Raw genomic sequence first — 27,099 nt, forward strand, 5'->3', positions numbered from 1 at the left:
ACTTTGTTCTACAGTAGCAACCCGTAGTGACCACCAACACAAAGCTCCAGTAGCAACCACCCACGACACCCAACTGGATGTTCATGCTGCAGTGATGGCCATCCATGATGCCAGGCCAGCTTTTTGTGGTACAGTAACAACCATCCTTGATGCTCTCCCTCCTCCTTGCGTTGTGGCCTCCTAAAGAGCGAACAGAACTCCTTGCAGCTCACTTTGAGAAGGTAACTCTTTCAGCTGGACTAACCTGGTCCTTGTGTCCAGCCCTTGCACCATCTCTGTTAACCTGAACTTGTGGCCTTCCCCCAGTCTAGCATGACCAGATGACTGTGAGTGGCACATCGTGCTTTTAGGTGCTTCTTTTACCTACAATTATTAAATTCCAAATCTTCAGTTCTACTGATTGGATTTTAGTTGTTCTGGTAGCATTCTATTTATTAAAGGGTACTCTGTCTTTATTAATTGGATTGTGATGTTTCCTGTGTTGTGTTTTCACTTTATTACAGTTTGTGTGCTGCATAAATACTTTGCACATTGCTTCTGAGTTAAGCCTGTCTGCTTTGTGCCAAGCTACCAGAGGGTTAAACACAGGTTAACATAGTGACTTTATGGTTCATCCTGACAAGGATTGTGGTTGTTGACTTGGTGGGATTTGCACCCCCTCAATCAATAACCCAGTTTCTTTCAGTGATCATGACCAATTGAGAGATGGGGAAAGACCCGTGACCCAATCATGACACAGGCCCTCAATACAACAATGGCGGTAAAAAACGCTTACCGCCGTGGTGACGGCCGCCAAAATACCGTCACTGCGGCTACCATCCGTCTGCCATATTAGGATCACTGCCAGGTTTCCTCCACAAGAAGGGTGGAAATCCAGCAGTGATCATACTGGCGGACGGTGGTAAGCTGGCGCTGCTACCACCAGCACCGCCATGCCAGTTGAGCGCCGCTAACCTATCATGACCTGTGATACGGCCTTGAGGTGTTCTGCTGGCAGGCGCTGCTGTCGGTAGCAGCGCCCCTTCCTATTCCCTACCTCCTCGACAAAAGTAAGTTGGGCTTCCAACAGGAGAGGGGTGGGAGGTGTTGTGTGTGTGTGTGTCTGGTTGTGTGCTTGAATGTGTGAGGGTGTGTGAATGTGATTGTGTCTGCTGTGTTGTTTGTGTGGTTGTATGCGTGGGAGTGAATGCATGTAAGAATGGTGAAGTGAGTGCGTGTCTGCATGTCAGTGTGATTGTGTGTACGAATGTGTGCAACCATGTCTGGAAGTATGCATGTATGAATGGGTGTATGCTAATGTGTGTATGAATGTGTGTGAGTGTTTGGGTGTATGCGTGGTGCGTGTCTACAGGCTTGTGTGTGTATGGGGGTTGGGGGAGTGTGAGGATTGGAGGGGGTGGAGTTGTATGTGAGGATCAGAGGGGGTGGGAGGGTGTGTGTGGATCAGAGGGGGTGGGGAGTAGTATGGATAGAGAAGGGGTGGGGTGTCAAGTGTGTGTTCGTTCAGGAGTGGAGGAGCCGCCTACCAGTGACAGGGAAGGAATACCCTGTCACCAGTAGGGCCTACCGCCATGGTGGTAGGCAGGCTCATAATGCCGCCTGCTGTACTATGCCGGCCGTCAGGCAACAGATTGACATGGCTGCTGATACCACCATGGCAATATGAGTGGAGAAGTGACGGGTTGGCTGCAGCCAACTCATCATTCTTATAATGTGGCAGTATGTACCGCCAGCCTGTTGGTGGTACTACCACCACATTTCCACTCACTACCAGGATCATAATGACCTTCATAGTGGTAGAGATGGATAGTATAGCAAATTGAAGAAGAACATTAAATGAAGCAATATTAATAAAAATAGCTATTTTTTTAGCTGTTTTGTGTATTTTTACCATTGCTAGAGATTGCTAGAGATTATTCTAAGTGAGAGAGCTAAGGGCCTCATTAGGAGTTTAGGGGTCCGTGGACCACCGGATTACAATGCATGCGGTTCCATAGAGGAAAGACTGCTGCAGTCCCTGCAACACCACCAAGCCGAGCAGACCACTCTAGTGACGAGATAGGCCAATGAGGCCATCCGAGCCAGTGTTTCTGCCAGTCACATTATGATTCTACATTCCACCAACGTAACTGTGGCAGTCCAACCACCACATCCCAGTGGGCGGAAACATAGACATTGAAGGAAAGAACTCATCTGTAGGTAGTGTGGGAAACTGCTACCTTGTTGCAGTACTCCGCCACTTTTTGCCTGGTTTCTGAATGCAACTGGACTGGAGTGCACTGGAATCCTGCTAACCAGGTTCCTCGTGCCAGTGTTCTTTCCCTAAAACATTCTAAAGGTATTTAGATACACCGTTAGCTACCACTATAAGTCCCTAGTAAAAGGAACGTAGGTACCCAGGGCATGGGGTACTGAGTGTAGGCCCCGGAGGGCAGAAGCACTGATTGTGACACCCTCTAGGGCCATGCATCCATATGCACCCAGCAGTGCCATCGCAGGCTGAGTGTCCTGGTGCAAACCTAAAATGCAAACTCAACATGACAAACTGCCTGTGTGCCCTGTCCACTATACACTGCATATCATATAGGTAAGTCACCCCTCTGGCAGGCCTTTCAGCCCTAAGGCAGGGTGCACATGTTGTACATGAGGGCATAGCTGCATGAGCAAAATGCCCCCACTGGGTCCTTGCCAAATAGCGAGTGAACAGAGCACCCATTTTAATATATGTGGTGGACACTGGTCAACACAAGTTTCCCAGCTTCATGATGGTAACTCTGAACTGTGGGTTGTTTGTTATCAAACAACTCAGAATGATAAATCTAAGCTGGTACCAGTACTGGATTTATTATAAAATGTACCCACAGGTCACCTCAGAGGTGCCCCCTGCAAAAGCTACTAACCTGGCATGGTTACTGACTGGTTGCAGCTGGCCTGCCATCTCTAGACAGCCGATAGACAAACCTTGGGGGAGAGCCCTGTCTCTCTGGTTTGTAAAACAATGCCCTTCCTGAAGGGAGGAGCTAACACCCCTCCCCTCAGGAATATGCACTGCCCTGGCACTGAGCTTTAAAGGGCTAGCACCCTTAAAATTCAACCCCCAGGCCTCCTGCTAGCAGCAGATGGCCTCCCCTTTTGCAAACCCCCACTTTTGGCAGGAGCAAAGGTGGGACACCACACAAAGGGTAGGGGGAGTCGCCTCACCTGGCATGCACCACCCCAAAGGTGTTGCCTGTGAGACGCACCCTCTATTTAATTTGCCTCCATCTTGGATGGAAGGAAAAGAGCCAATCAGGTTTAGGGAAGTGACCCTTCCCACAGGAAGTGGTCACCAAAAGGTAAGTGTCACATTGGACACTACCATGTTTACCCTAAAACACCCACTAAATTCAGTATTTAGTGGTCATCCCTAGAAAAAGAAAATCAGATTCGAAAGGATAAAAAAGACCAGCACCAAAGAAGATCCAAAGCAAGAGAATTGTGGATCTGCTGCATCAAGAAAAGGTGCCAAACCCTGATTGCTGCACCCAGGGTGCAAAAATCCCCACTTCAGAGAATCTAGACACTGGACTGACCCCAAGAAATCCAGGGGACCTCCAGGCTTCACAAATCGCCCCAGATCTCCCTTATGAGTGAAGGCACCACTCTACAACAAACCAAGAACCAACAAGCCAGTGAGGGTCACTTCACTGATTGGCTGATATCTCCCGAACCAGAAGGTGCAGCCAGATCCAATGACACAACAACAACTGCCAGGACAAACCCCACAAGTGTGCCAAGACTGATGGCACTGCGCCCTCCAATGGCCGAGTCCTGCCAATAAGCTGGGTACTGGTCAGTGGGCATCGGAAACCAAGCAAAACAGCTCCCCCTGAGCTGCTACTTGACCAGAAGGAAGCCCCAGTCAAGGGACTTAAGGAACATCCCGGTGCTCCAACCAGAGTGCCCCCGTTTTCCTGCAATCGACCATGACAATGACTGCGACCGCTACCTGCATCTGGACCAGGAGGCATCTTTGCGTACAGCCCTGGATCAACAACTCGCCCTGCACCCGGCTGCCCTGTGCACTGCAGCGAGGAACCAGCTGTGCCTTAAGAGTCCCTCACCCCTTGCGACCTGAACACCACAAGGGGACCAAAAGGCACCACCTTTAAATCTGCCCCTTCAGACCTTTTCCCAGTGGTCCCTGACAGTGGCCCTGCACCAGCTCCAAGAGTCTTTCCAACGCTGCTCCTGCCGGAACCGGGAGCCACCCAAACTTCTACCACTGTCTCAGTGTACCCACTAACGACTGTGACCAACCTGCCAAAGCTGAACTTGGTAAAGCAACTGTACGTTTCTATATGCATTTTTAAAGGTAACTGCCCCTCTGTCTCCTCAGTCCAAGTTGAGACCCCCAGGTCCCTCCTGGGTCCAGGCTGCTCCTCTTTGGCGCAAACCACATACTTACGTGAACCAAGGTTTGTTGATGGAATCCAGCATCGCAAACAGCCTGCATCCAACAACTCAACGTGGGACATATCTTGCACCAAGCAGAAACCCACAGCTATCTTCTTTGGTGCATTTCTGTACTTTTCTTACAACCACAAAATCCACTTTTGCACCTTCTTCCAGGTTGGCAGGGGCTCCTGTTCTTCCTGGACTCTTCTTTGACTTCTGGACTTGGTCTCTTCTCTCCAAAGCTCTTCAGGTCCAGGAATCTATCGTTGGTTGCTTGCAGTCTTGCTGGGTTCTTGCATAATTCTTCATCACAACTTGAAGTGTGTTCTGAGGAAACTTGCTGTACTTTACTCCTGCTTTCCTGGGCTCTGGGGTGGGGTACTTTACTTACCTTTGGTGTTTTCCTACAATCCCAGCGCCCCTCCACACACTACACTTGCCTAGGGGCTAATTTGTGATTTGCATTCCACTATTTTAGTATATGGTTTGTGTTGCCCCTAGGCCCATTGCAATCTATTGTATTTTCTACTGTTTGCACTGTTCTATGACTGTTTACTTACCTGATTTTGGTTACTAGTGTATATATTGTGTATAATACTTACCCCCAGAAGGAGTATTGCCTCTAAGATAATTTTGGCCTTGTGTCACTATAATAAAGTACCTTTATTTTGGTAACACTGAGTATTGTCTTAGATTGTGTATAAGTACTGTGTAACTATAGTGGTATTGCAGGAGCTTTGCATGTCTCCTAGTTCAGCCTAACCTGCTCTGCTACAGCTACCTCTAGACAGCCTAAGTTGCCAGACACTGCTGCCATTTCACAAATAAGGGATAACTGGACCTGGGATAAGGAGACCCTAAATAGCTCTGAGAGGGGAGATTGGCTACCTTCCTAAGTATGCACCTTTCAGGAGGGGTTTCTGAATTCACCTTCTGGCACTGGCCACTCAGAGGTCTCCATAGGGTCCCCACACCTTGGAATCCAAGATGGCTAATGCCAGGGACACACTGGAGGAGCTCTGAGCAACACCCCTGGGGTGATGATGTACAGAGGAGTGGTCACTCCCCTTTCCTTTGTCCAGTTTCACCCCTGCACAACCGGTGTTGACTGGATTATGCAAGGAGGGCACTGTTATGCCCTTCAAAGCATTTCCAGAGGCTCTGGGAGGATACCCCTCCCATGCCTGTAACACCTATTTCCAATGGGAGAGGGTGTAACACCCCTCTCCTAAAGGAAATGCATTGTTCTACCTTCCTGGGATTGAGATGCTCATCCCCAGGAGGGCAGAAACCTGTCTGTGAGCTGGCAGCATCTGGGGTTGCAGTGGAAACCTCAGGTTTGGCAGTAATGGGTGTCCATGGTGGAGCCCCAAGGGTGCATGGAGTTGGCTCCCCAATATCAGATTTGGATTGGGGGTTCAATTCCACAATCTTAGACACCTCACTTGGCCATATTCAGAGTTTTCATTGTGAAGCTGCATATATGTATTGACACATATGTAGTGCACGCTTATAATGGTGTCACCGCGCTCACGAAATCCGGGGAGTTGGCCCTGGACAACGTGGGGGCACCTTTGCTAGTGCAAGGGTGCCCTCACACACAATAATTTTGCACCTAGCCTTCAGTAAATGAAGGTTAGACATATGGGTGACTTATAAGTTACCTGGTGCAGTGAAATATGGCTGTGCAATAGTGTGCGCACTATTTCACTCAGGCTGCAGTGGCAGTCCTGAAGAAAGGTTTGTATAAGCTCTTTATGTGTGGCAAAAAAAAAATGCTGCAGCCCACAAGGATCTCCTGGAACCCCAATGCCCTTGGTACCTATGTACCATATACTAGGAACCTATAAGGGGAGGTCCAGTGTGACAATCAGAATTGGAATATGGAGTCATTAAACTATAGTGACTAATTTGTAACACAGAGAGAGCATAGGCACTGGAGTTCTGGTTAGCAGAACTCTAGTGACACAGCCAAGCATACTGACAACACATATAGGCCACAACCTATGAGCACTGGGGTCCTGACTAGCAGGATCCCAGTGAGACAGTAAAAACACACTGACAAATAGGCAGAAATTGGGGGTAACATTCCAATAAAGATGGTACTTTCCTTCATTTGACACCCCAATTGGTTTACCACCCACATACCCATACAGTGAACATCTAACCTTGTCCTGGGTGACTCCAGCACTGCCCACAAAGTTAGATATTTTGCCAACCACGCCATATGGTCAGCAATCGGGTTGAAACACACACAAGGTAAACAAATAATGACAGGACAAATGTTTACCCAAAAAAACCAACCCATTGGGTATATTAACAGTAAATACTGAAGAGCAAAGGTCATTGGCCAGTCCAAATGGCAGTCCATGCACAGTATTGTGCTACAGCTTGACCCCAATCACTGTCTGAGAACTTCCATAGGAAGGGGCTTAAAGCAGGCAAACAGGCACCTCAGGTAGAATGCTTGGGGTGGGGTGAGGTCAGATTTACGATGGGTGCGTTTAGATTTGGGAGGGGTGGGTTTTTTCTTAGGATGGGTGGGCTTCTTTTTTGGGGCAGGAAGGGTTTAGGTGCTTGTGGGGACAGGTATAACAGGGGAGGGCTTTGATGTGGAAGGGATGGGTTGGGATGTGGGTGGGGTCCTCTTGGGTTTGAATATGGGTGGTCACAGGGGAAAGGGCAAGGTCAAGATGGAAACTTTCCTCAGGTAAATGGATAGGGTCTTCAGAATGGACTGGGGTTTGGGAGGTTGAGGGAGTGGTGGTTTTGCCTGTGTGTATTGATGCTTTTGATGTGTGTGCATGTGTGAGATATGCTTGGGTGATGTCTGTTGTGTGTGTGAGTGTGGGCATTTGCATGTCTTGGAGGCTGTGAGGTGGAGGTGCTGGGTGATGTTGGAGTGGTGGATGTTTGTAAGGGTATTAGTGTGGTGTCTGGGAGTATGATGGATATGACGGCTGTGTTTGTGGGTGTTGGTGTGGTGTCTGGGGCTATGGTGGATGTGGTGGCTGTGTTTGTGGAAGTTGAGGTGGTGTCTGGGAGTATGGTGGTTGCAGTGGTAGTGTCTGTGTGTTGCAGTAGTGTCTGAAGGTATGGTGTCTGAAGGTTGTGGGTCTGCAGGTTTCGAAGTGTTATCCGGGTGTATGGTGGGTGTGGTGGATGTGTCACTGGGTGTGGTGGTGGTGGTGGTGTCTGTGGGTATGGTGGTTGTAGTGTATGAGTCAGTGGGGCTGGTGAGGGTGTCTGTGAGAACAGCAATTGTTGTGGTGTCTGTGGGTGACTTTTGAGTGCTTGCATGTCTGTGTGTCTTGTGGGCTTGGCTTTATGTGAGCTGCTTGTGTGCATTAAGCAGGGTGCGTGTGGATGTGTCTGTGCTCTTGGAACAGGTAGGGGAATAGGAAATTTGGATTGGGAAGAGGTAGGTAGTGGGAGGAGAACTGTGGGGGGTGGATGGCTACCATCAGTGAGGAGGCCAGAGCCTGAAAAGATCTCTGTAGGGCAGACATGGCAGTATGAATGCATTCCAGGTATGCTACTATCAGCTGGCCAGCTGGTGCTGACTGCCCTGAACCTGGATGGCATTCAGAATGGCAGTCTGACCCACAGAGATACTCCTCAGGAGGTCAATAGCCTTCTCAGTCAGGGCAGCAGGGGTAACAGGGGCAGGGGTGAGGTGCCTGGGATGAAGGAGATGCCCACCCTTGTGGGAGGGTGGGCACGGCCAACTGGATGGGGAGCAACAGAGAGGGTGGTGATGGAATTTGGGATGGCAAACAAAGATGGAACAGGAGCAGGTCCTGAAGGATCTGCTTCCACTAGGGAGAGGCCACTGGAGGTAGAATCAGAAGATGGCAAGGTCAATCCCATGTCTTCCGTGGCACTCCCCTCACCCTCTAGGCCACGTGGTCGGTGGTGTCAGGACTGGAGATACCGTGGCCAGATGCTTCCCCACTTGGTTCTGCCATGTCTACTTCACATGCCTGGGATGATGCTGAAATTACTAAGAGAAATTTGGCCACTACATTTTCCTGATCATATTTTAACAATAGCTGTGATTAGCAAACATTACTGACGTACAGTAGCCCCCAGCAACACGCTCCACTAAAGTGGCTCCTACATTTGCCACACCATAGGCATGCATGCTACATGAACTGTCAAGAGTTGGCCACAGGAAATTCAAAATCACAGACAACTCCAATTGCATGGGTAAGGTTGTGCTGTCACAGTAGCCATTGAACAAATAGGAGACTTTAACACCTTCAATGCGTTTTCCCATGTAGCATTCATCAGTTACATGTGTCATACAATATTAGGGCAATGCAAAGTTCATTTACAGTGATCCCACACAAGGTCATGAATTCTGCTAATCTTTACATACCCAATACCACATCATGAAGAAATGATGGTCAACGACCCTGCCGTGTTGCTGACAGAAGTACAGTATCCTGAAGAAGGTGACGTGGAAATACCCAAGTCACACTGGAAACAAATCATCAATGCTTACATCGCTATGTGTAAATTGTCCTAATTGAGTCATTGAGGTTTTACAAATGTTGCTGAGATCTTTCACCTAAATGTACATAGGAGACACATTGTGCAAAAATCCACAACACAATGAATCAGCTAGCCCCAGTGATTACACCTCTCTTGATTGGTACCACGGACAATAGCAAACTCTGATTGCATCAGTAGATGCCAGTACTCCTTTGAATGTTGGAGAGACCATGGGATTCTCAATGACTTGTAGAAGGCCCTCAACATGTTGCCCAATAGGAAGCCACATCACTGTCACCATTTTTGTCATGCAAACACAGATTCCCTTGGATGAATGGTTGTACACAACCACATGTGATTCCCACATAACTGCAAGTCACTCCACAATGCATGCCAATACTTAGGTAACAAACCTGCCCAATTTCACATGTGCAAAGCACTTTGCTACATGATTGCACAGAAATGCATCAAAATGCACATTGTGTGTAAAAACCGTAGTCCTACCTGCCATGTCTTTCATTGCTTCTACAGTCGTACATGCCAAATAACATGCAATGATGGGTGAGGGTATGTGTCAGCCACCAATCAATAGTGACATACTCCTGTCTGGGATACCACATGAAATGTAGGCCCATGACATATGGCCAATTCCACACACATGTTGGCATGCACACATATATGAGGGAATTCAGACATAATCCCATGAAGATAGGTAGAATATGCATAAAACAGCAGTGACAATGATTTGGCAAAAGTAAAAGGAACACATGCTAACATGTAGGCACAAGGAATGATGGCAACAGTAATGTCACCAAAATCATGTTAATGGACATTGCCAAATTCCTAAGGGAAGGTTTTGCTTTGTTACTGCACCCAAGGAGCAATGTATGCTCTGTCACATGCATGATGGCCATCTTCACATAACAGACAGTAGTGAGGCAGCAGCACTCATGATACACTGAAGAAAAATGGCCTCTGGGGGACAGATGCCAATATTCTTATTTGAGCAGACACATGGCTGAAGACAATGATCTATTATTTCATGTTGTTTGGGCTGTCACACTGAAGAGTAGTGGACTGTTGTGTACAAGTTACACCCACAACAACAAACAGTATGACCTAATTGATCACTAGTCAGTCATGTCCTGGCCCCGGAGAGTAAATTGGTTGTGGACTACTCAGTTGTGTCCTAGGTAACTGGGTTAATAGACAAGGCACATCAGTATGCACCAACTTCCATACTTACACAAACAGTTACTCATCTTGTGTGTCACATGTGGCTCATCCCCAATCTTCAGGGGGGAGATGACAGGACCTAGCACATAAACTTAGCAACGCTACAGACAGGAATATGCTGTGGACTCACCCCCTTGTATCTGGTGTGCGCCCCTCAAAAGCACACCAAGCTCCAGGTAGGCCATCACTAGAATGTGGGCCATTAGGGGGGTCAGGCACCAATGTGCGCCTGTCCACTTTAGGAGGACAGCCCCAGCAGCAATCTTCCGGGCTCAGCGTTTCAGGTTCTCCCGCCTCTTGAAACAGTTGGCACTCCGCCAGCTATTGACTCCCAGGGTCCACACCTGCCAGGCGATAGATTTCCAAATCCCCTTATTCTGATTGGTGTTGTTCTGCATGGATGTAAGGGACAAATCAAAAGGTTACAAACACAAGTTTTTGCCCAAGTGTTTGTGTCACACACGTCAGAAACACCAAGCACAAAATTTAAACTTGTCATCACACCACAAACGTAAAGCACACATGCTGATAACTACAGGGACATGATTAAACACTTTTGGAGTCATCTGCAGACTAACCCACTACCCTGCTCATGGCCCACACTCACTAAGCAAGCCTACTGACATCAGGTAGCCCAGGCTCAAGCAACATTTATTGTGATGAGAGCCACAATGAAACATTACACACCATTGTGGCCTTCTGAAGGGTAAACTCCTTGGGCCTGGCTGGACAAACCCATTTACATTCTGCAACAATGACTCAGTGCATAGAGTCCCTACAGGCAACTACCATAGTATACATGTCACCCTAAGACTTGAGTGATAATGAAAGGGCTGCCATGGTGGGCACAGAAAGTCTCTTCCCTGTGCATGTGTGGATATGTGGTAAACCCAGAGTAGATTCATGCCACTTCAGGGTGGGTTTCTGTGGTATGTACCTGTACAGAACAAACTTTTGACTTATGTGAGAAACCTACAGAGATGGCATCCCACATACAAAGGTATGTTTGGTCTAATGTCTGCCATGATACCAAACTACTGGTCACACATCATGGCCTCCATGGAATCTGCACACCATCTGGACTGTGGGTTTGTCAAGAGTGCAATATGGCTGTACTGGACAAATACGACTTATGTGAAGGTAACAACAGAGCTGTGAGAGTAAGGGACCTGTCATAAGTCAATGACACACATTGATGCAAAAAATGCACATATATATACTCGTTCAGCGATTTACCTCATTACCCATTCCTTATCTAGTCAATGGACTGAGGTTTTCAGGCCAGGTTTTGCCACTAGAGCCTAATATTGGCCACATTCCAGGATCTGTAGGTCTACAGGGGATGGATACAGTGCCACAGTTACATAGCCACAGTAACTGTACCCCAGCCTCAACTATGTTCCATACTAGGAGATACATTTGACAGGCTCTGGTCTCATCAGGTAGAGCATACAGAACCGACATGACACTCACATTTCCATCACTTCCATGCATGATTGTACATCATGTGGCCATCATCAATGTGGCTTGTGTGGCACTCTGAATGTCACAGTGAGTCATTATATGCCTCTCGTACAACAGTCTGGCAAGCCCAGATGCTGGATGAATGATCAGTGGCATCCTACACATTGCTTACAAGTTTCTCAAATGACTCAAACAGTATGCATACACAGTTCATGCTGTCAAGCACATACATGTAGTTTGACATTTACAACCATCATATCCATTGATATGTCATTGCATGGCTGTAAAGTCCCCTTGCCTAGATGTATGAATGCAACACAAGGATGATCTAGGCCTCAAAACACAACACAATGTGAATGTGCAATACATAGAGTACTTTTCTTCACTACCTGCACCATCTACATCCCATTGATGGCACACACATGTGGCAACAGGCACACAAGAAGTCTAACTGGCACACAGTGCTCATTGTAGCCTGTGAGGGGAGTAAGGATGGTGTTGAACAGAGTTAAATGTGCCTATGTGGTTCTTACCTGCTTCTCTGGTGAGCCACAGAGCTGATCATAGAGGGGAAGGATCTCATCCACAAGCTTCTCCAGCTCCTCTGGAGAGAAGACATGTTCTCTTTTTCCTGCTGGCTGTGGCATGTTTGCTCCCAGAGGTGGCACACTGCAGCTGAAGTGATGGAGGCGTTGATGGCAGCAGTGCCAGGAGTCAAGTGAGTGAATTTGCAAAACACAGCGTTTATGTATGCCATGTATGCGGGCATTACAGCCAGCAGTCACAGCCATTAGCCCGCGACAGCCCACAGGCAACACATTAGCCTATGGTTGTGTGTGCCTCGGTTGAAACCGCCCACTGCACAGACAACTTCCACCGGCAGCAGCGGGCTATTCCTAATGTCCAGTGCAGTAGGTCAGACATCTGCCATTTTGGCTGTTGGAAATACAATTGTGGGCCCTAAAAAATGTGTCACATCACAAATATATGTTTATGCTCATCACCAACATTCCAAGGCAGCCTTTTTTGGTTGGTTCCTACTACACAATCAACAGTGTAGTGTAGTGCGTTGCTGGTCACAGGTGGCACAGAACCGCGGTTCCCGGTTCACCACCGGTGATAGTATTTTTGTCGATCAGAACAGACCGTCAAATTTAGAGTGCCACATGAGGAGCAGATAGTTGGGTGATGTTCAATCCATGTTGTACACATGTGGAGATAGCCATGAGGGTCCAATTTGGGCCTTGAGTACTACACAATTTGGATGTGTAATGGGTGTAATGTTCTTCCAGTCATACCTGCATTGTTAGAAGGACTTTTGGTGTATACATCATGTATGTTTGTGTGTACACATTTAATAATGCTCCAAATCATCTGATATCACAAATAGGTAGCCTTGGAGCGGGAGGAGGTAACAACCTTCAAATCATGGTAGAACGTAACATATTAAAACTGTTCCATCTGAATTGACAAACTATTGTGGATTTATGACATCAGTTGGAGCCAGATATATTTCTTGAAAACACTAACCCAACATGCATATCACCCATTGTGAGAATCATGACTGTACTACACTTCCTGGTCGCAGGGTCCCTTCAACATACAGTGGCCATATCTGGTGGCATGTCCCAACCTATGTTCAGTCCTGTGTTAAGAGACATGCTTTCAGCACTGCTGATACACATTGACAGCTATATCAAGTCCATTAGACGTGAGAATGTGGTCAGTGTGAAGGCTGACTCCTATGGCTTTGCCCGCTTCCACATGTGGTGGGAGTCATTAATGGGATACATGTTGCCTTGGTGCCACCACAAACCAGTGATCAAGTCTATCAAAACAGGAAGAACTTCCATTCTATCAATGTGCTAGTTGTCTGCTTGTCAGATCTCTACATCTCAAATGTTTCTGCCAGTTCCCTGAATCAGCCCATGATTCCTTTGTAATGCTGAACAGCATCATAACCCACCTGATGTCACAACTGCAACCAGAGAGTGCCTGGCTGGTTGGTAAGTCAAATCTCTCCTGATTTTGTGTGTGCAATTTCAGGTGCTACAATCATGAAGTGAGTGACTAGTTGTGGCACCCATTTCTCATTCCAAAACAGGAGACTCAGCATATCCAAATCATATTTGGTTGTTAACACAGTTGAGGAATCCAACTACTCCAGGGGAAATCTGCTTGTGAGGCCCATGGAAGGACACGGAGGGGAGTGGAGCAGCTCTTGAAGGTCAAATTTTGCTGTCTGGCCAAGACTTGTTGAGCCTTCCTCTACTCACCGGGAAGGTGTGCCAGATCACCATGGCATGCTACCTGCTCCATAAAATCGCCCTGCAGGGGAATAACCCTTACATCCCTGAGGAGGGGGAGCCTGCGATGCCACCGGGTAAGAATCCTGAATTTCCAATTGAAGATGATAGTGGTGAAGAGGAAGGAGTGGACTTGTGACAAGATCTCATTGACCACTTCTTCTCAGGAGTGTAAGTATGTCATGCGATGTCATGACTTTGACTGTACAATGAACTGTAGATGTGATAATGTGTGTAGAAAATTCTTGGAAATAGTTAGATCACTGATGCTCAGGCAAAATCAGCTGGTGCACAGAAATGGTGCAAGCCGGTGCTAAACTTTTTGGTGCAAAACTGCGTTAGTGCAGTTTTGCACCAAAAAGTATAAATCAGGGCCCAAGTTTACAAGGGAGAACACATGCACTTTAGCACGGATTAGCAGTGGTAGAGTGGTGAGTAATAACGTCAGCCAAAAAGGGTCAGAAAAATAAGGAGGAAAAGGCAAAATGTTTGGGGAATGACCCTGTAAAAGGGCCAGGTCCAAAAGCAGTGTTTCAACAAAGTCTGGTATGAGCAGAAGTTTAAATGAATGGATTATGAAAAATTAGGTAATGCACATGCTGGCCAACAGACAAGAAAAATAAGGAAAGAATTCAACATGCTAAAAAAGCCAAAGAAATAGATTACAGATTGAGAAGCTTGGAACATTTATTGGTAGCTATAAAAGCAAACATTTTACTGATTTATGGAAGTTTAAATTTAGGGAGAGTGTGGAAAAACATGTGATTGACCAGTGCTAAAAATGAAGGTTGCAGGTTGAAACCTAAAAATCTGTCCACAGCATGTAATGTCGCAATAGAGAAACAGTTGGTGTCACTTCTCTTTCATCTCCTTTCTGCGCACAAATGATCTCAAAGCCCTTCAACCTGACTTTATTCCCATTGAACTCTATAAAGCTGACCCTGATTTTTAAGGTTGCTGTCAGCAAAGGATTGTGATGACGCAGAAAAAGAGGGTCCAACATATACTCACATATATTGTGTAATCAAAAGCACATAATGTAGTGTGATTTTAGTAAAGAAAATAATGTACAAGGGAAATTGTGCCCTCGGGGTAGTTCGCCATAATTGTAAACGAGCTTTATTAATCATGAAGGATTGAAAACTGTAGTAATCCGACATAATTGCAAGAGTATGCCATGATTCCTTATTTGAAACTGTTTTGCTTAGCTTAAATTTAGTAGAGGCTTTGGCCTAGTTGCCTGGTCTCAAATTCTAACTGCGTGGCTTTTCCTTGAACTAATGAAACATATATTCTTGCTTGAAGTTGTATTTTTCCAGCAGAGATGACTAATACACTTATCTTCAAGGTTTTGTACTAGGCCGGTTTCATCCCCTTTGATACAAGGTCAGTCTCTGCAGGTGCGGACAATGAAGGTACAGATACCAAAAATAATTGGCAAACCATGTTACAACTTGTGTTCCAAGGCTCCAAGGACAATGTATCCATAAATGAGCGCTAGTAAAAAGACAATTTTCATTGGACAATTTGAAGCCAACCTATGAACCCTCCAATGGAAGACCCTGCAGAATTTGGAATGTTTCTTACTTAAACCCACTGGACAAAGAGAAGTCAGCCATTTTCCTTGATGCCAATTTGAAGCCACATGCCAGACTCCATTTTGGACGACACCCTGATGCCCTTTTCTCTATCTGAGAGAAAGAGACTTTAAGAATTCTCACCCTAGAGACTTTAACTTTGACTTGCCCCATCTTGCCCATGCAGTAACTTTGCCCCATTCTCCTTGCCGCTGCAAGGAAGCTTGCCCTTAACTTTGTCCCTTTTAAATCTGCCCCATGCTGATCGAACCGGTACCTAAAGGACGAAGACTTTTCTTGAATGCTGATTGTATTTGGTAAATATGAAAGGATAAATGTATTATGCATTGTGTTTTTCCTTTTAGGTACCAACTGCTATTTTGATAGTGCCCAAGCTAGAAGTTTTCCAAATTTGTGTTTACTAAATTCGTTTTGCATGAAGCCCCACATGCCAATGCTAATTAGAGGTTAGTCGAGGTATTCATTCGATGCACCATGCTAATCTGAAATCTTGTTCTGCTGACCAATGTATGAAATTAGTCAAATACAGTTAGTCATATTAGTGATTTGCATTGCCATAACTGAATGTATCATTATCCAGATTTTGCGTAGATTGCGTTTCTTCCATCGCTATGGACAGCTAGTAATGTTCATATACACATATCATTTGGTTTTGAGACTTATATACATGGTACTAGCTTTGTTAATATAGGGAAATAAATTCATTAACTTTTAATAAACTGGTGTGGTTATTCATGACTGAAAGGTCATGGTGTGCCGAAATATTATCTGTTAATGATTTCTGATGTGTTATATTGATCTATTAATTGAGTATTGATTGCCGATTACAATAGTTATTGATTATTGATCTGAATGACCCGACTATTCTAGGATGAGGAGAGCCTGACTTGGCTAAAAGATTCACCGACCTCCAACGTGTCCAGGTACAGGTAATTTATAATGGCTGTACGCGTTATCAGTAGATGGTAGCAGAGATTGATGGTTTCGCCCTTTGGGACCCCATCCGAACAATAGACGGAGTTAAGATAGAACTTTCTTTGATAAAATAAGTCGGAGGGATGATGATGCCCTAAGTCCCCAGTGACTTTCCCGGAATCTCGGTGCTAGCGTATGGAGGACATGGAGGTGTGAGAATGTTTTCGGTGTTTCTAGTGACGGTATGAGTGAGGTTAGGGTTTTGCGCTTGCACAGCTTATTGCCGCAGATTAATTGAGAAGTTTGTGAGGATTTTAGGGGGTTAAAAGATATTAGAGGAGTGTTACTCCAAAAGTGTGAGAGTAGGGAAGTCGTCGAACTTCACGTGTGTGTAGCGCTTTGTGCAGAAAAAATTGTCCATGTGGTTGTTGATGTTGAGTCGGGCCCTGCGAGGTCAAAAGACTCCGGAGTATATTGAAAGGTTTATGAGACACTTGTTTGATGTTGTGATCTGGTCGGTTTAATAGGTTGATTGGGCGTGGTCAACAAGTTGATATGAATGTTGAGGAATGAAAGAACGTTTTCGACTTTGAGATTTGACGAATTCTAAAGTGCACTAGAATAGCTCATTGATCAGTTGAGAGTAAAGTTTGCGGGTCAAATTTTGCTTGCGAAAGTGGGAAACCGAGAAAGATGGAATAACTGCCGAGGCTAGTGAAAAATCCCTAAGGTTTCTGTAGCGATTGTATTACCCTCCCTGTAGTAAACCGACAGATCTGTTTTATTCTTTTGGTTAGTGCTCACGTTATATTGCAGAAATTAGTTTATGAGTGGAGTCGAATGAAAGAGGACAAGCTGCAGGACTTTGTCAGCCGCAGTGTGTGAGTGTGACGTCACTAGGAGTCGCGCTGGGATAGGTCCGTTGGTGAGAAGGGTCGCGCACTGATTGGACACACTCCGTGAAGCGCAATTGGAAGGGGAAAAGCAAGCGAAGAGTATTCCGGGAATTAAAGTCACTTATTGATTACACATTTTAGAAAAATAAAAGACGGAAAGATGACATTTTTCAATGCATTTAAGAGTGCCATGAGGGGTGATGTTTATATTAAAGCAAATGTAGGAGAAGAAACACCACCTGAGGGTACACCAGCTTACATCATTATTGAAGAAAGGGGCGTAGCACCATGTCTTTGGCTAAAGCAATGGTGCAAATTAACAGGAAGCATGGAAGTGTAGCGTTCCCTATCCATGGGTGGTTTAATCTAAGGTTTTTGGAGAATCTAAGATTTGCGTTGTATGACATGAAAGTACCTCCAAGACCAGCACAGTTTGAGGCACTAGCAATTTGGGAGCTAATAGCTAGAAACCAACAACAAAAGAAGTTCGAGACGAGAATAAGAAAAGTAGAAAAGACACTAGCGGACGCCAGGTGGGACAGCACACAAAAGGTTTGGAGATCAGACGTATTGCAGGGGATTAAATTGTTTCCAGCAATTACTGATGAAGCGGAGACGGAAGGAAGGAAAGCTACCTATAAGACAAACAGGAGTCAGTCCAGAGAGAGAGAGAATAACAGAAACTCGAAAAGATCAGACGAGTCAGACGATGAGGAGTTCATCATACAATTATTGAATGATCGCCCGCCACCATATGTGGAAAGCGAAAAGGGCTCAAGCATTAGTACTGCCCCTCCAGAACCAATACAGGGTAATGTAACACCAAATTTGAGAATATCTCAGAGGCCGAGCAGCTCCGACATGCCTTTCTCACCACAAATACCACAGATCCAGAGAATATACCCAGACGTGCCTAAATTGAAACCTGCTGATAATTATCAGCCACAGGTTCAAAGGCACTGCTGTGATAAGCATAACATGGGAATGACCTCTGATTCAATGGCGCAGGGAGGACAGAGTTATCAAAGACCAACAATGATTCAAGCCGAATCAACACAGTTTTTGGTGCCTCAAAAGCAGGCACAAGAAGTGCCGAAGTATACTCGAGTAACAGAGAGCCAGTTAGGTATGCCAGCAATGATGAACCATAATGTGGGGATTAACATGCAACAGAATTTGGGGAACAGACAGAATCCAGACGCGATATCTCTGCCTATCACTGTAGGTCCACCAGTACCAATGTACATACAAGCAAACCCAAACGTATGCGAACAAGGGGTAGTAATGACATAGACTGGGACAGGGAGAAGATGCATAGAAACTACTCCAGAAACAACTCCAATAGCGGCACTGCCAAATGGATCTGGGTCCTTGTCGGAATTTAGTCCAATTCCAATTTGTGCTCCATCAACCGTGGTAAGGTCACATCCACCACTATTAGTACCGTTAACCTCAGAGACTGAAACATTACAGAAACCATCAGTAACAGTTGATGTAACTGCTACACTGATGGGACTGAACACGCAACAGTTAACACAATGGTTCAACAGTCTGAACTCCCCACAGAGTACCTCCAGCGGGAAGGGAGAAGAATAAATGAATAAAATAAGATTGGGTATGGAGGCAGATGAATTGGTAGAGGGAACAATGGGTCTGAACAGATTAGAATCATACACAGAGGAAGAGCTGAGATACATGTGCCCTAGGATTACAAGAGAAGTAAGCAGGATACATAAGAAGTTACAAGAGATTGCAGACAGGAACGAGATTGATATAAGTAAAACTAAACACCTGGACAGAAGTTACAGGTTAGATTTTGATACAAAAGATTTTGAACACATGAGATCCGCAGGGATGAAAACACACCTTAAAGAGATACTGCAGAGCGCACAGGTCTGGAGATGTTTAGACAAGTGGGAAAGCAGGTGGGTTAAGAAAAAGGACAAAAAGAAAGAAAATACCCCAGAGCGGAATGAGAAAGCACTACAGAATGACGACCTGATAACCATGTTACCAATGAGAGAGACAGCAGGGGGAAAACTTGTACATGTACCATGGCACAGGTGCGATATTCAATCCTTTACGGATGATTTCCCTAAATTAAGAGAAAAAACGATTGAGTGGTATCAACAAACAGATAGATTTGTGAAACTCGCTAAATGTCTCTGGGAAGACCTAAATACCTTATTTGAAATTGTGGTTCCAGCAGATTTGTGGGAAGATTGTAAAAGGCTGTAGGTTGGCAAACGAGTGAGCCAGAGAGAGATAGGGACACAGGTGCGCCATCACCTACGGTAATGAGTTTGTACCACAAGGTGATCGAGCACTTGAAAACCAAGGTTGCGTTGAAAAATGTGGATTGCCAGAGGATTGACAGAACAGCCCAAGAAGTTAAAGAGTCCATACATGTGTACTATGAGAGATTGTTGAAAGTGTTTAAGAATTATAGTGGCACAGAAACGATTGAGGCAAAGGCCATGCTTCATTTTGTGTTCAGATTTGTGGAAGGGTTGAGACCCGAAATCAGCCAGATGATTAAAACGCATTTGATTTGTTGGCAGTCAAAGTCGATCGATGAACTGTTGAATTATGCAAAATACTGCAGTGATGAGATTGAGACAAAGCAGAAAAGGTTGAAAGAAAAGGTGATGGTGATGCAGCTTAGAGCAGCTCAGGCAGGTTTGCAAGGGTTGCAAGGTTTTCAACAACAGATGCCACAGCAGCAGCAGCAGGGAAATGCTATGTTTCAGCCGCAGATGAGAGGCAGAGGCCGAGGAGGTTTTGTGAATAATGGTCCTGACTTATATACTGTTATGATTCCAAATGGTATACAGGCAATGAAGAAGGTGATGCAGTGTCACACGTGCGGAATCGTCGGGCATTGGAAACGGGAGTGCCCAATGATGGTGCAGGAAGGTGTAGGTCAGCAAAACAATGATGTCAATGCATTTCAGAATATGAGAGGACTAAAATTGAGAGGTCCAAATCCAAATTATCATAATAATGTAAACCAGATGCAGGGTTTACAAACCCATGCAATCGCGGCAGGTGCAAATGCCCCGTGTACAAATGGCACAATTGCAGCCAATGCAACAGCAGTTTCCTATGGTACATAATCAGCAAATGCAAATACCCTTAGCACCAATGAATCAGCAGCAAGCAATGCTTCCTCAACAGGTCACGGGTCAAGGAATGAATCAAAATGACACAGTACACCAATTCCCATTACACAGTTAGAATGGAATAAACAATGCATGGGAGAGTGAAAGTTCAGATGAGGAGGGAAATTGTATGCTTGCAGCATCTTTGGAAGTTGATCAAAAGGGTCTGTATGTGGAAGGAAGAGTTATGGGTCACCGCGTTTCATTCTTGGTTGACACAGGAGCTACACGTTCCACTGTTAGGAGCATTGAAGTACCAAATTTGCCACTTTCAGGGAGAACAGTTCAAGTAGTGGGAGTAGCAAATAGGTACCTGACAAACCCAATCACCGATCCAGTTCAAGTCAGAATTGGTAACTATCAAGGGTCGCATAAATTTGTGGTATGTGACTCAAGCCCGATATCACTGTTAGGGAGAGACTTATTGTGCAAATTGGGGTGTTCGATTATGTGTTCAAACGATGGAATTAAAATTCAGACAAGCAGTGATGGGGAAGAAGAGGACAGTGTAGGAGGGAATGAAGTGGAAACTGTCAATGAAGAGTATCCCCTGATTACCCTTTATCCAATGATCACTGAAGCAGACATTCCTGCTGAGTTACAGGAAACAGTCGGAAAGGAAGTGTGGGATATGACAGGGAAAGAAGTAGGATTGGTCAAAGGAGTGGAACCAGTGAAAGTGACTGTAAAACCCAATGTAACTTTTCCCCAGACCCCACAGTACCATATCGCGCAAGACACCCTCATGAAAGTTGCCCAACTCATTGATGAGTTTGTAAAACAGGGGGTACTGAAAGAAGTGTTAAGCAGTCCATGTAATTCACCAATCATGGGACTAATAAAACCAAGTGGAAAGGTCCGGATTGTACAAGATTTGAGAAAAATAAATGACAAAATAATCAAATGTTGTCCCGTAGTACCAAATCCAGCTGTGATAATGTTTCAAGTTCCCTGTGATGCTGAATGGTTCTCAGTCATTGACTTGTCACAAGCATTCTTTTTTGTGCCTCTTCATGAGGACAGCCAATTTCTCTTTTGTTTCAAATTCCTAGACAGAGTCTACAGTTGGTGTCGAATTCCTCAAGGGTTTTCGGAGTCACTATCAATTTTCAATCAGATTCTAAAGAAAGATCTGGAATCGTTAGAATTACCGTTTGAGTCAACCCTAGTACAGTACATTGACGATTTGCTGATCGCATCCAAGACAGAAAGTGACTGTACAGCTGACACCATTGCCCTATTGAACCATTTGGGGAGGAACGGACACAAGGTGTCCCCTTCAAAATTACAGTTCTGCCAGAAGAAAGTGAAATATTTGGGTCACCAAATAGAGAAAGGTTCATGAAGAATTATGAAGGAAAGAATAACAAGTGTACTCCAAATGAGTCCCCCAAGGAGGAGGAGAGAGGTGAGGAAGTTTTTGGGAATGGTGAGCTACTGTCGCCAATGGATTCCCAATTTCTCAACTCTAGCAAAACCTTTACGGAAACTGACCCAGAAAGATGCGCTGGATGAAATAGAGCTGAGAGGAGATGAGATGGATGCTTTTATTGAATTGAAGGAATGCATGTGCAGGGCTCCAGCTTTAGGTATGCCTGATTACACAAAGCCTTTCACACTGTTTTGTCATGAACGTGATGCATGTTCCTTGTCTGTCTTGACCCAAGCCCATGGTGGTGTAAACAGACCAGTAACATATTTTTCAGCTACTTTGGATCCGGTCGCAGCAGCACTGCCAGGGTGCTTGCGTGCCGTAGCTGCAGTTGGTATCAGCCTAACTCAAAGTGAAGGAATAGTGATGGGACACCCTTTAACAGTCATGGTCCCTCACTCAGTCGAGATACTTTTGACACGTTCCCGAACACAGCACATGACTGGTGCTAGGCTCATAAGGTATGAAACAATAATTCTGGGATCACCCAATGTGCAGCTGAAACGGTGCACTACGTTGAATCCAGCAACCTTGTTTCCCAGTGAAAATGCTGAAATTGAGAACGTTGAAGACATTGAGCACGACTGTCTTCAGGTGACTGAATTTTGCACCAAACCAAGACCCGATATCAAAGATACCAGATTGGAAGAAAATGATCAAGTTATTTTTTGTTGATGGTTCATGTTTAAGAGATGCACTGGGAATACTGAAAGCAGAATATGCTGTATGTACGGTAACAGGTGTTCTGGAAGCATCTTGGCTTCAAGGAGTTTACTCTGCACAAGTAGCGGAATTGGTAGCCCTTAATGGAGCTTGCCAACTCTCTGCATTAATGAAAGTTACCATTTACACTGATAGCCAGTACGGATTCGGAATAGTGCATGACTTTGGACAATTGTGGTCACAGAGATGCTTCATGACCTCTTCAGGATCACCAGTGAAAAATGGTGAAAGAATAAGAGAATTGTTACATGCCATCCAGTTACCAGGAGAAGTAGCAGTGGTAAAATGCAGTGCACACTCAAAGGGACAAGACTATGGGTGTCATTCTGACCCTGGCGGTCGACGACCACGGAAGCACTGCCAACAGGCTGGCGGTGCTTCCTATGCTATTCTGACCACGGCTGTAAAGCCGCGGTCGCCCAGCCGGGTCTGGCGGTTTCCCGCCGGATTAGCCCCAGCTGGGAGAATCCTCCATGGCGGCGCTGCTTGCAGCGCTGCCATGGGGATTCCGACCCCCTTCCCGCCAGCCTGTTTCTGGCGGTTTTCACCGCCAGAAACAGGATGGTGGGAACGGGTGTCGTGGGGCCCCTGGGGGCCCCTGCACTGCCCATGCCACCGGCATGGGCAGTGCAGGGGCCCCCAACAGGGCCCCAGCAGGATTTTCACTGTCTGCTTTGCAGACAGTGAAAATCGCGACAGGTGCAACTGCACCCGTCGCACCCCTGCAACACCGCCGGCTCCATTCGGAGCCGGCTTCAATGTTGCAGGGCCCTTCCCGCTGGGCGGGCGGGCGCTCTTTTGGCAGTCGCCCGCCGGCCCAGCGGGAAAGCCAAAATGGCTCCCGCGGTCTTTCGATGGGGGAAGTTTGGCGGGCGGCGGTGACCCCCTATGTTTCTCTGGGAAATGGATATGCGGATCAAGTCGCAAGGTTTTGCGCATTGAACTGTATATTGCTCAGGGATGAATGGAACTTGATAAATGAGCCAGAACTTGAACCAAGCAAAATCTTTGCTCTAAAAGTTGTAGATACAATGGATGAATTGAAGTCCTTACAGAATGATGTCAGTGAGGATAAGAAACTCTCATGGACCAAATCGCAATGTGTAAAGAGGCTAGACGAATTATGGGTTTCAAGTGAAGGGAAATTTGTTCTGCCAAACAGTCTTTTGACACAGTTAGCCAGATTCTACCATGGACAAGCCCATCTTGGAAGGGATGCCATGATTAGACTATTTAAAACTGATTGGTTTAACCCCAAATTCCGTCAAGTTGCTGAAGCAGTTTGCCATCGTTGCGTGATTTGTCAACAGATGAACGCAGGGAAGGGAACCGTAGTAAATTTGAGCCACATTGGAAGAGCAGTGGGTCCCTTCAGCAGGATGCAAATGGACTTTATTGAGATGCCTGTGCATGGAGGCTTGAAGTATGTGTTGGTGGTTGTGTGCATTTTTAGTCATTGGATTGAAGCATACCCTACACGCAGAAATTACAGTCTCACAGTTGCAAAACTGCTCTTGAGAGAGCTAACACCACGTTTCGGATTCCCGATCTCCTTAGAATCAGATAGGGGAAGTCACTTCAATAACGAAGTAATAAAATTACTTTGTGCAGTGCTGAACATTGAGCAAAAGTTGCATTGTAGCTACAGCCCTGAAGCATTAGGTCTAGTGGACCAAATGAATGGCACATTGAAATCAAGGATGGCGAAAATATGTGCATCAACAAACTTAAAGTGGCCTGACGCATTGCCCTTGGTGCTAATGTTAATGAGAAACACCCCTGACAGAAAGACTGGACTGTCCCCGCACGAGATCCTCATGGGCAGAGCCATGAGACTTCCAGCAGTTCCTGCAAATGCTCTTTTGAATATTACAGATGATATGGTGTTAGACTACTGCAAAAGTCTAGCTGATGTGGTCCACTCTTTCTCTCACCAGGTGGAGGCAACCACCCTGCCACCGATCCAAGGTCCAGGACACGCCCTGAAAGCAGGTGACTGGGTCGTGATAAATGGGTCGTGATAAAGAAGCACGTGAGGAAGTTGTGTTTGGAACCCCGTTGGAAAGGACCTTTTCAAGTGATTCTGACAACTACCACCGCTGTGAAGTGTGCGGGAGTTCCCAACTGGATTCATGCCAGTCACACAAAGAGGGTGACATGCCCCACGGATGAGGAAGTTGAAGCACTAAAATCACCAGTGTCTGATAACAAAGTGCCAAGCGACGAGACAGAGCGAAAAGGGCCTAGAAGCGAACAGGTAGAAATAGAGGAGGGAGAAATATTCTCTGGGGACGAAGCAACTGATTCATTTGGGGAAGACAAAGGAGGAGCCTCAGAGAGTGATGAAGGTGCTGAAGGTGAGAAAGAGTCTGAAGCAGGTGACGGTGACAAAGAGCTCGAAACAGGTGAAGAAGCAGGAGAGCCTGATCAGAGGAGTGCTTTCCCAGAAGCAGACGATACAGGAAATGGAAAGGAGAACCTGATTGACTTCCCAGAGGGAGAAGACAAGGCAGGACAGAGCAAAGCGGTTCAAACTCCTCCAGAAGAGGTTGCAGGTCCATCAAGTGGACACAGTGCAAAAAGAAGACAAAGCATATCACCAGTGAAATTAAGGATCAGAGAAGCGTTAAATGAAAGTGAAGGGCCAAAGGTGAAAGAGAAAAGAAAGGAAGTGTCTGTCGCAATAGCAGCACCAAGTGAAGAAAAAGACTTGGCCAAGGAAGAAAGTACCAGCGAGAGAGAGTCAAAGAGAGATGCAAAATTCTGGTCCGGAGTGGGCATACTTGGCCACTAACGATTGGTCAGACGAATTCGTATCCCTCAGTCTCGAGAACGAAGAGGCAGAACTTCACTTTGGCACTTGAGGAGTAAAACTCCATGAACTTTACTGAATAGAGACACTGATAACCTGATCGACTTTTCAACCAGCTAAGACATTGCTAGCTTGATTGACTTTGAAACCGATTTTGAGACAACGCTGGTAACCGATAAGAGACTAAGCTGCTAAAGAAAAGTGTGTGAACATTGAACTCGTTCAGCTTTGTATATATCTGCAAACTCAATTGATAAAGTGTCTTCAGCTCTCTGATTCTATGCAGATCATGACAGGCTACACTACACAGGGACGTAAGATGATGTGTTGGAAATACATGTGTATAGGTCTAATAACTGCATGCGTACTAATCATTGTAGCAATAGTTCTTGGAATGCATGGTAAGAATGAGAGTGAGACGAATGGTGCTTCTACTTCTAAACCTAATATTATTACTGAACTAACAGCCCTGAAGAGACTCTAACAAGACGAGAGACATTTGCATGATAAAAAGGAACTTTCGTCTAATGTTTTCTATCGCTTATTGAGTGAGTATGTTGAGACAATGGATGCGAAAGATTGTTATGTGTGTACACAAATACCTACCTCAGTAGTGGAAGGGATGACATATCACAGCATGCCTCTTACCTACGGAATTACATGTAGTATAATAATGTCCACATTTTATGGTCAACAGTACATTCATTATTTTTACTCTAATTATGATGTTACATTTGCATATGTCCCCATAATCGAGTACCTGAGTAAAATAGCTAGAGATTATTATTTTAAGTTAATGAGAGACTTCTTTGAACTGTTGTCACCTTTTCACACAGCTCACGCACATAGAGAGAACCTTACATGCTTGCTTTCACCGGTAGAGATAAATTTCTTAGACCGTACTGACGATAGGAGGAAAGAAATGAAGGAGGAATTACAAAGGGAATTACACAAAAGGAAATCTGTAGATAACTATGCTTTTGCCGCAATAAAGACACAAGGGAAAATATCTTTAGATACATTGCACGTAGGGAGATTTTGTATACATAGACATAAATCATATTACGACACAGTTTTTGTGGGAACGAGTGAATGTAAACACACGTTTTTGTTTCAACCTAAGTGGACGTTCATGCTGAATGGACAAGACCCAGTTATTCCTGGGATATATTATATTTGTGGACTTAACGCCTATTATCGCCTTCCAAAAGGATGGTATGGGAGATGTTATTTAGGAATAGTGTTCCCAAAGATTTATCAACTGGACGACTTAAAGAAATTTCCAAAGCTGTCTGAATCACATCATGTTCATAAGAGAGAGACAGCTTCTGGTGTGGTAGGAGATATATTTGGATCATTTATTCCTTCAGTGGGAGTCATATTGAATTCAATCAAAATACAAAATGCTGACAACATTTTCAGGAGCTATAATCCTGATGGATGCTGAACTCGCTGCAGAAAGAGCTATGACTCTTTAAAATCGGCTTGCCTTAGACATTCTTTTAGCAAAGGATGGTGGCATTTGCAAAATGCTTGGTACACGTCACTGTTGTACATATATACCAGACAGCAGTGGAAAAATTAGAACGATGCGTACAAATTTAACTAATGAAAGTATAGAT

The 27,099-nt window shown here is 45.4% G+C and overlaps 1 protein-coding gene across 1 annotated transcript in view; it reads left to right on the plus strand.

Moving 5' to 3' along the window:
• The first annotated feature begins 13,194 nt into the window (after positions 1-13,194).
• LOC138245986 (general transcription factor II-I repeat domain-containing protein 2-like) overlaps positions 13,195-27,099 on the plus strand; it is a 107,537-nt gene continuing 93,632 nt past the window's right edge. The window contains 2 exon segments of the mRNA XM_069200151.1: positions 13,195-13,403; positions 24,805-25,315. Coding sequence (XP_069056252.1) covers positions 13,195-13,403; positions 24,805-25,315 — 720 coding nt within the window.

Source organism: Pleurodeles waltl, chromosome 1_1, assembly GCF_031143425.1.
Source record: "Pleurodeles waltl isolate 20211129_DDA chromosome 1_1, aPleWal1.hap1.20221129, whole genome shotgun sequence".
Lineage (NCBI taxonomy): Eukaryota > Metazoa > Chordata > Amphibia > Caudata > Salamandridae > Pleurodeles > Pleurodeles waltl.